Source organism: Octopus bimaculoides, chromosome 1 (assembly GCF_046866305.1).
Source record: "Octopus bimaculoides isolate indiv1 chromosome 1, ASM4686630v1, whole genome shotgun sequence".
NCBI lineage: Eukaryota > Metazoa > Mollusca > Cephalopoda > Octopoda > Octopodidae > Octopus > Octopus bimaculoides.
The window spans coordinates 196,114,641-196,125,523 of record NC_142928.1 but is presented as its reverse complement, the minus strand read 5'-3'; the positions used below and the strand labels follow the sequence as shown (position 1 = coordinate 196,125,523).

General features: G+C 40.6%; 1 protein-coding gene across 1 annotated transcript in view; it reads right to left on the bottom strand.

Annotated features, from left to right (window-relative positions):
- Positions 1–9,008, bottom strand: part of LOC128249661 (mitochondrial mRNA pseudouridine synthase Rpusd3-like) — a 10,680-nt gene extending 1,672 nt beyond the window's left edge. Inside the window, exons 1-7 of the mRNA XM_052973839.2 lie at positions 8,566–9,008; positions 7,383–7,427; positions 5,773–5,929; positions 4,490–4,597; positions 3,005–3,092; positions 1,262–1,394; positions 761–900 (exon numbers count right to left, since the gene is read on the bottom strand). Coding sequence (XP_052829799.1) covers positions 761–900; positions 1,262–1,394; positions 3,005–3,092; positions 4,490–4,597; positions 5,773–5,929; positions 7,383–7,427; positions 8,566–8,899 — 1,005 coding nt within the window. The 5' untranslated portion in view covers positions 8,900–9,008. The remainder of the gene's footprint in view (positions 1–760; positions 901–1,261; positions 1,395–3,004; positions 3,093–4,489; positions 4,598–5,772; positions 5,930–7,382; positions 7,428–8,565) is intronic.
- Between the last annotated feature and the right edge of the window lie 1,875 nt (positions 9,009–10,883).

Genomic DNA, 10,883 nt, shown 5'->3' with positions numbered 1-10,883 from the left:
TTTACTCATACTGCAGCATTCGTTACCCTGTCTTCCCAGCTAGTTCAGCCCAATCTACAAAAGATCCACATTCCAAACACATTGCTCTCCTTGTTCTGTACACCATCCATGTTTCTGCACTGTAGACGACCACTGGCACAATATGCCTCAGTTTTGGGCACTGCCAGCTTGCTACCCTAAGGATCCTTAAGGCGGTGAGCTGCCAGAATCATTAACATATCAGATAAAAAAGTTTAATAGCATTTCTTGCAACTGCTTAAGTTCTGAATTCAAATACTGCCAAGGTCAACTTTACCTTTCATCTCCTTGGTCAATCAAATAAAGTGCCGGTCAAGTACTGGGATGGATGTAATCAACTTGCTCCCTCCCCTCAAAATTGCTAGCTTTGATCTCTGCAATGGACTGGCATCCCATCCAGGGAATGTTGTCATGTAAATGTCATGGAAACTGGGTAACAGGCCTTAGGAGTTCTATGGCACAAAAAAATTATTATTTCTTTATTGCCCACGGGGAGGGGGGAGCTAAACATAGAGGGGACAAACAAAGGGATTAAGTCGATTACTTCGACTCCAGTGTGTAACTGGTACTTAATTTATCAATCCTGAAAGGATGAAAGGCAAAGTCGACCTCGGCGGAATTTGAACTCAGAACATAAAGACAGATGAAATACCGCTAAGCATTTCGCCCAGTGTGCTAACAATTCTGCCTGCTCGCCGCCCAAAAAAGTAATAAAACAAGTAAAAAAAGAAATGGCCCTTACCTGTTTGCCAACATTTGCGAAATGAGGTTCCAGGAGTACTGGAACACCAAATACTTTTCCGACTCGTCCGGAGTACAGGTAGTCTCCCAGCACATGGCACAGCTGTGTGGTGCAGTACACCTCTAAACACTGCCATTTATCTATAATGAAACAACAACAACAACGAGAAGAATTACAACAACAAAACAAAACTAACATTTCAAAGACAAGCAAAGACCCTCACCCGACAAAGAATGTCTCCAAAATATTTAAAAATGCTTCCCCCACCAGTTTCTTATTTCTTTATTGCCGGGACAAACAAGGACAGAGAAAGGGATTAAGTCAATTACATCGACCCCAGTACGCAACTGGTACTTAATTTATTGACCCCGAAAGGATGAAAGGCAAAGTCGATTTTGGCGGAATTTGAACTCAGAACGTAAAGACAGACGATATACCACTAAGCATTTTGCCTGGCATGCTAACAATTCTGCCAGCCTGCAAACCCCTGAACAGTCTTACCTTTCACAGTATCAAGTCTCACTAAGGCACAGTTTAACACCTCGTTCTTCTTCAGTATTGTAGTTTGAACTTCTATTCTCTGGATTTTCCCGCTTTTTCTCAGATTTTTGGAAGCGGCCTCAGTTGGCAGCGACTGGAAATAAAGAAATAACATCAATGTCAAATATTCCTGAAATAGCGAGACATCATCAGTATCATCACCACTGCCACCGCCCCCGCTACCATCATCATCATCATCATCATCATTCTAACATCTACTTTTCTATGCTTGTATGGGTCAGACAGAATTCAGAGGTGGATTTTCTATGGCTGGACGCACTTCCTATCACCAACCCTCACTGGTTTTGATCTATTGTAATATTTCTCCATGGCAAGGACATGCTTTCTCAGGAAGAATACCAGTATGATGGTGATGCTCATTTACAACCATCACACAATGTCAAGACAAGAAGAGACACACACACACACACATACGATGGGCTTCTTTCAGTTTCCATCTCCCAAATCCACTGACAAGGCTTTACTAAAGCCACAACAAAAGACACTTGCCCAAGGTGCCACACAGCAGGACTGAACCTGAAACCACATTTTTGGGAAGCAAACTTCTTAACCACAAAAGAGAATTGTTGTTCTTTAGCCCAAGGTCAGACCACATTAACCACTTACCATCAAAGATATTGCAGCCATGAGTATACTTAGGATTACATTTACAAATGTGTCCTTATATCAGCATTTTTCAACTGGGGTTCCACAAGAAAGAGTGAGATAAGCTAATGCTAATTTCATGATCGTAATATTACTATACATACACAACATATTATTGGTTATTGTAATATAGTTATCATCCTATCTAACCTATTATGTTATCAAAAAAAAAAATATAACTATATATATATGATATTTACCCCCTGATTGGCTCCCGTGCTGATGGCATGTAAAAAGCACCATCCGAAAGTGGTCGATGCCAGTACCCCCTGACTGGCTCCCATGCCGGTGACACGTAAAAAGCACTACGTGAATGTGATCGATGCCAAGCCCACTTGACTGGCTTCCGTGGTGGCACATAAAAAGCATCCACTACACTCTCGGAGTGGTTGGCGTTAGGAAGGGCATCTAGCTATAGAAACATTGCTAGATCAGATTGGAGCCGTCCAACTCATGCCAGCATGGAAAACAGACTTTAAACGATGATGATGCTGATTTACTATGTGAGCTATGATGAGAAAATATGAGAAAGATATGGTATATGATTTATTGTTTTGTGTGCAGGGGTTCCTTGAGACATGTAATCTAATTTAAGTGTTATACAAGGGTAAAATGTTTGAGAAATACTGCCTTATATATTTTAGAAAAACCTCCCGTGCCATGGTCTCGCTCCTGTGCCGGTGGCATGTAAAAAGCACCCACTACACTCTCGGAGTGGTTGGCGTTAGGAAGGACATCCAGCTGTAGAAACTCTGCCTGATCAGATTGGAGTCTGGTGTAGCCATCTGGCTTGCCAGTCCCCAGTCAAATCGTCCAACCCATGAAAGCATGGAAAGCGGACGTTAAATGATGATGAGATCGTAATTTGACTGTTATTTCTAGGAAGTTAAGTGACTTGGGTCACTTTTACTGACTGGAATTTCATGAACATCATCATCATCACCATTTAACGTCTGCTTTCCATGTTGGCATTGAAGAAGAAGAAGAAGAAGAAGAATCTTTCATCAATATAATAATAACATGTTTACTGGAACTTACCAAAACCCTGTCTTGGATATTTTCTTGCTTTAAGTAATAACTTGACTTGGTAGGTGCATCTTGCTTTGGTATTCCAACAGTTATAGCTCTACAATTATTCAAACACTAAATATAAAATATATGTGTGTTTATGTGTGTGTATATATATATATATATATATATATATATAGAGAGAGAGAGAGAGAGAGAGAGAGAGAGAGAGAGAGAGAGAGATGTTTATACATATTGCAAAAAGTAATGACAGTTTACACAAGTAAATTCATATTTAAAACATGAACTTTTTGAGAACTTTATCATATAAAATCGTCGTCGTCATCATCATTATTATCAACATCATCATTTAACATCTGTTGTCCATGCTGGCATGAGTTGAGTGGTTTGACAAGGGCTGGCATGCTGGAAGGCTGCACCAAGTTCCAGTCTGATTTGGCATGGCTTCTACAGCTGGATGCCCTTCCTAATGCCAACCACTCTGAGAGAGTGTAGTGGGTGCTTTTTATGTGTCACTGGCACAGGTGCCAGTTGCATGACACCGGTATCTGCCATCACTATGATTTCACTTGGCTTGATGGGACTTCTTCTCAAGCACAGCATATTGCCAAAGGTCTATTTTTAACAAAAATACGACCGGTTTCAATTCATTATCATCATCACCATCTAATGTCTATTTTTCCATGCTGGCATGAGTTGGACAGTTTAACAAAGCACTGGCAAGCCAGAGAACTGCACCTAATTCCAATCGTCTCTTTTGGCATGGTTTCTACAGCTCGATGCCCTTCCTAATCCCAACCACTCTACAGAGTGCACTGGGTGCTTTTTTACATGGTTCCAGCACGGGTGCCTTTTATGTGGCAACAATATAATCATGCAAAAAGAGACAAGACACTGAATTAAATTAAATTAATCTTTCATGATTAATTTAATGTTGAAATTTCACGCGATTTTCTCACAAAATTCACAACAAAAATGGGTTGTAATAGTAGTAGTAACAGTAGTGGTAGTACACACACACATACACGCATGCATGCATTCAAGGCTACATAAAAATATACACATATTGACACACACTTGATGTTATGATGATGACTGTGATGATGATGACAACATCAATGGTGATGACAACATCAATGGTGATGACAACATCAATGGTGATGACGACGACGATGGCAATGATGACGACAATAATGATGACAGTGATGATGATGACGATGATGACGATCACAACACCAGTGGTGATGGTGAGGATGCCAATGATGATGATGATGATGCTGACGACAACGATGATGATGATGACAGTGATGATGACAGTGATGATAACAACACCAGTGCTAACGACGAAAATGATGATGACAATGATGACGACGATGATGATGACGATGAGAATGGTGACAATATTGACAATGATGATGATGACAACACTGGTGGCGACAATAATGATGACAATACTGATGACGATGATGATGATGATGACGAAAAGTGACTTACAAGTAAGACTGGTAGAATGTGCCCAGAGACTTGGCTCTGTCTAAAGACTGCATCATTTTGTCCTTGCCAGTTTTGTGTTTGGCCAGCAACAACACTCCACTGTAGAACCTGCGAGCGAGGGAGAGAAACAGAAACGACTGTGAGCCATAACAGTGGACACAGCAGTGGGAGGAGTGCAGTATGGGCAGTAGTATTTGTGGTACAAGAGAAATGAGGTCACTTTACAGGTGTTAGTAGGGGGTGAGGTGTTGGTGATGGTAGGTGGGTGGGTGGGTGGGGTGATGGTAGGGTGGGTGGGTGGTGGTAGGTGGAGTGGGGTGATGGTAGGGTGTGGTGGGATAATGATAGAGTGGGGTGATTAAATATGAACCCCAGAACATCACTGGTATATATTTACTTTATTTACATTTGACAGATATTTGTCCTCATCTTGTTTGTTGTTAACACGATGTTTCGCCTGATATACCCTCCAGCCTTCCTCAGGTGTCTTGGGGAAATTAGAACCTGGGTTCTTATTCCTAAGCTATTTTTCGATTTTATCGTTATTATTATTATTATTAATTATTATTATTATTATTATTAATTATTATTATTATTATTATTATTATTCAGGTCACTGCCTGGAATTGAACTCGGAATCTTGAGGTTAGTAGCCTACACTCTTAACCACTACGCCATATGCCCATGGGCATAATAATAATAATAATAACATCAAAGAATACCTTAGGAATGAGAACGCAGGTTCAAAATTTCCCCAAGACACCTGATGAAGGCTGGAGGGTATCTCAACTGAAACGTGTTAACAACAAACAAGATGAGGAGAAATATCCGTCAAATGTAAATAATGTAAATAATTCCTCATCTCTTGAATATAGAACTGTATTATCACTGGTATTGCTCTCAATGATCTTAGCTAGATGAAAGACAGAGTTCTCGATAAGATGTGGTACATAAAATATCGGCATTGTGGGAGCTGGAAGAATTGTTAGCACGGTATTTTGTCTGCTGTTACGTTCTGAGTTCAAATTCCGCCGAGGTCGACTTTGCCTTTCATCCTTTCGGGGTGGATAAATTAAGTACCAATTACGCACTGGGGTCGATGTAATCAACTTAATCCCTTTGTCTGTCCTTGTTTGTCCCCTCTATGTCCCTCTATTGCCCTCTGGGCAATAAAGAAATAAGGAATTGTGGGATATCCAAGGAAAATGGGAAGATTGAAAGAAAAAATTATAGAATGTTCTAAGAAGTATTAAGGAAAAAGAAAAAAAAGCCTTATTGCTTACATTTTGATTGAGTGGACAATGGTGAGGGCAGGAGATTTGAAATGTCTTCTAAGAAGTGGCATTATGTCAGCCAGACAAAGATTGGGGTCTGGTTCCGAATCAGCAAATATCGGGAGGCAATAACCTTTCTCATCTTCATGTTCACGGACTTTCTGACCTGTAAATAATAAGATGAACGATATGTTGAGATCAGCCTCCTAATCTTGGATAAATCCAATGGAGAAGTGGAGAGAGAGGGAGAGAGAGCGAGAAAGAGAGAGAGAGAGAGAGAGACAGACAGACAGACAGACAGACAGACACACGTACACACACATGCAGAAAGAGAGAGAGAGAGATAGAGACAGACAGACAGACAGACACACACACACACACACACACACACACACACACATACACACACATACACACACATGCAGAAAGACAGACAGACAGAGAATATCATCACACTCTCCCAAACAGGAAAAAATATCTGAATGGAAATGATTTTCAGAAATTAAGGAGATGAAAACAAAATTTTAATGACTTTTGACATCAGCAGCAGCACCACCACCACCATAATCATCATCCCCATCGTCATCATCATCATTATCATCATCATCGTATAGTAATATGGGTCGGATAGGTTTGTACCTTCATACATCTCTGCTCTTCTATGTTCTTTAATTAACAATTCCACAAGCTCAAAGCTCTTTGGGGAGTTCTATTCAGGTGGCACACATCACCGTTTCTCATACCACTGACCTTGGTCAACGTCTGCCCCTCCACCATCAAACCATTTAACCCTAATCCTCCACAATCTCCTTGCTTTTACTACAACATCACCATCTTCCACTTGACCCGCGGTCACTTTCAGTACATATCTGGAACATCGTGATTCTCAGCACATATTATGGGGGAGGGGGGTAAGGTGTAAAAGTGGTTGTGTGGTAAGAAGCTTGCTTCCCAAACACATGGCTCCGGGTTCAGTCCTATTGCGTGGCACCTTCAATAAATGTCTTCTACTTTAACCCTGGGCCGACCAAAGCCATGTAAGTGGATTTGGTAGACGGAAATTGAGAGAAGCCCATGATATATGTGTGTGAGTGTTTGTCCCCCACCTCTGCTTAACAACCAGTGTTGGTGTGTTTACATCCCTGTAACTTAACGGTTTGGCAAAAGAGACTGACAGAATACGTACAACACAGCCACACCTGTGCCAAGTTAGCCTTTTAGTGTCCCTTAAATGAAATACATCAACACTAGCTTATTTTTTTGTTTTGTGGTCAGTGTTAGGAAGGGCATCCAGCTGTAAAAACCTTGCCAAAACTGACCTCGCTTGTGCTTGGGCCACTTAAAAAGCACTAAGTCCACTCTGCTGAGTGGTTGGTGTTCGGAAGTCGTAAAATTCCTGCCAAAACAGTCACAGAGCCCCGGTGCAGGCTTCGGCCTAGTCAGCTCTTGTGGTAACGTCCCACCCAGACGTTAAATGATGATGATGGTGATGGTGATGGTGGTGGTGGTGGTGGTGGTGGTGGTGGTGATGATGATGATGAGGCGGAGGAGGTCCCTGAGTAATTATTCTCAATAATTTATTCTCTAAAATATATTGAAATAAATAAATAGCAACTTACCAAAAACTGTGACTCCACTGGGTTTATTTATGGCAACGACATCATCTAATGAGAAGAAGAAGAAAACACAGGTTAGAGACGGTGGTGGTGGTGCTTGGTAACAATGGTAGAAGAGGATGACTATGATGTTTGTGGAGATGGTGGTGGTGGTGACCCTCAAATGCTAACCTTCTTGGTTTCTCGTTCCTCATGCATTTTCCTTGTACAAATGTTGGTTTACAGATGTTCAAAACTAAATAGGAACTACATCAAAGGCGGCGACCTGGCAGAAACGTTAGCATGCTGGGCGAAATGCTTACCGTTATTTCGTCTGTCTTTACGTTCTGTGTTCAAATTCCGCCGAGGTCGACTTTGCCTTTCATCTTTTTGGGGGTCGATAAATTAAGTACCAGTTACGCACTGGGGTCGATGTAATCGACTTATTCCCTTGTCTGTCCTTGTTTGTCTCCTCTACGTTTAGCCCCTTGTGGGCAATAAAGAAATAAGAAACTACATCAGTCGCAACAGTCTGGTAGGGCTGACCACGATGCTGGACAGAGTTTGCTTGGGTCTGCAGAGGTCATGGACACACAGTATGGTATGTGTATGGTCACAGTATGGTGTGGCCTATCAAGGAGATGACCAGATTGGTATGGTCAGTCAAGATCAAGATCAGAGTGGTAGGATTAGACATGGTCAAGGTTGGATGGGTGAGCTCAAAGAAGGTCATAGCCACAGTGGTAGGGCCAATCAAGCTCATGGTCACAGGGAGGTAAGATCTGCCAAAGTGACCATCACAGTATTACAAGGTCTGTCAAGGTCATAAACAAAGTGTGATAACGGTTTCTCAAGCAGTGATGACAGTGTGACAACACATGACAAGGTCACGGCCACATTGTAGTGCAACCGGTCAAAGCTATCAACAGTCTTTTCCTCCAGAGAACATGGTAGATAGAGACAACTGGTGCTAATGTGGCTGTTATTAATATTTAGCTGTTACTGTTTAATCCCTTGTCGATCTGTTTGGCTAAAACCATTGAAAGCAATGCTACAGCATGGCCGCAGTCCAATGACTGAAACAAATAAAAGATACACACTTTAGGAAATGACTGTATGACACAGGTACAAAGAAGGTACCAAAACCACACGTGGGTCACAAATATAAACCGTAAACACAAAACGGAGACAAATGTAAATATATTACCATCTTCGTAAATAACGTGGTTTAAAATATTTTCCATAAATCGAGTCATTTTGAGAGAACTGAAGTCTTCTTTACGTTCAGAACGGAATGAACTGTGATATCTGTAGGAAGAATTACAAGCAAGGTCCGGTGTTTGGTAAAGGTTCGCACCAATGTTGATGTCTTGAGAAGACGAAAGGCACGCACCAATTTCTCTCGTGTGAATCCATCTCCTCTGTGTTATATTACAGAAGCGTGCTTTTGTCGGGTAGTGAGGAGGAGGAGGAAATAAGGCTTTCAGGAGATGATTACCACACTTAGTAAGGTGACGCGGGTTCAATACTAGTGGTAACATTGGACAATGTTACACCAAATGTTGATCTCTTAAGAAACGGTGAAAAGGAAATGTTTATCCTTCATTCCGGTTAACACGAAGAGTTACCTCCCATGTCAGTAAATAGAAGGGAGATAATGAAACACACCTTAACGTGACCATGTGAACGGGATGGGTTGCAATTTGATAAGATTATTAAACCATAAAGCGTTGGGATTTGCATTTACATAGCATAGGCTGCTGAGAACATTTTATGAAAATGAGACTTCCGTGCACATAAAAAAAAGACAAAATATAGGCTGTGTGGTAAGTAGCTTGCTTACGAACCACATGGTTCCGGGTTCAGTCCCACTACGTGGCACCTTGGGCAAGTGTCTTCTACTATAGCATCGAGCCGACCAAAGCCTTGTGAGTGGATTTGGTAGACGGAAGCTGAAAGAAGCCCGTCGTATATATGTATATGTATATATGTGTGTGTGTGTGTGTGTGTGTGTGTGTGTGTGTGTGTGTGTGTGTTTGTGTGTCTGTGTTTGTCCCCCAACATCGCTTGACAACCGATGCTGGTGTGTTTACGCCCCCGTAACTTAGCGGTTCGGCAAAAGAGATAGATAGAATAAGTACTAGGCTTCCAAAGAATAAGTCCTGGGGTTGATTTGCTCGACTAAAGGCGGTGCTCCAGCATGGCCACAGTCAAATGACTGAAACAAGTAAAAGAGTGAAAAAAGAGTATCTTCTTAGTATATAATGGTGGCAAGTTTTACATCATCAGAAAAGTAGAATTTCTATCAACATTGAGAGATTTAGTTCTGTGTTCATCATGCGGGGACTGATACAATATTATGTTCTTGGTATGAATAGTGACTGTATTTTGCAAAGAAACACGCAGTCATCCTGTTCCCTATGAATAGTTTGATGAATTCGGCAAAGATAGGGAGCACACTATGAGAGTAACTGGAGGGACATTATCAGAGATGGTCCCCGTGTTGGTTTGAAATGGCAGGTGTTGTTTTCATATTTGGCTTAATGGAGTGGAAGAGATAGTTTTAAGGACATTCACTTTATGTGTATAATGTAGAGTTGGACATAAATCGGATCACAAAAGTAGAGGCTTTCCCAGCGAGATTACAGAACTACCACGGATGAGAAGCAAAGACCTAGTAAAGTCGGTAGATATTCATTCTGCAAGGAATCAAAAGAGATTTGCTACAGCTTGGGCAGTAGGTGATTATAAAGGTTGTGTTTTACAAGATACATCTTTCGTGTTACAGCATATTTCACCTGAAGTTGATGTTTGATTTATCCAGCGATAATCGTTCAATAACACACACTGGTCATCAAGGATAGTACTTAACTGTAGTTCCGATTGAACAAACTGAACGACAGAAAAACTTTTTCGTGGATAAGACGCCAAACAATTTGTGGATAATTTCGTAATTTCTCCAGTACAACTAAATGTCTGTTTCAGAGAAATGACAAAATGACTGTTATGGATTTGAACTCACCATACCTCGTTAATTAATCTACTGTATAAATGCTATTTATACAGTGTCAATATAATGGGCGCCATGGACAATGAAAAATAAAATTTATCTCTGGCATTTTAGCGTAAAGGGGCAGAATTTAAGGAAGATAACTCTTCAATAAGTTTAACAAGTTATTTCCCTTGCATAAAAATTCTTTGCCGTCTGCCAATAATTTAGTCGCGATTTTTCTGTTATTTTCCTACTTTGAAATCTTACTTTTTTTCTCTTAACTTTCTACAATACAAAACTTATTAACATTATTATTTCATTGCCAATCGCACTTTCACTGTTTCTTGGCTAATTACTACATACAATTAAGAAACTATACTTACTATATGTTATAAGCACAGATATATATTATAAGAAAAGGTACATTATTAATGCACAGATATACATACATTCATAAAACAAATATAATTTCTTAATTATTTACATAAATTTGGTAAAAAAAAAAAACTACGGAGGTATACAGAAGAGTACAA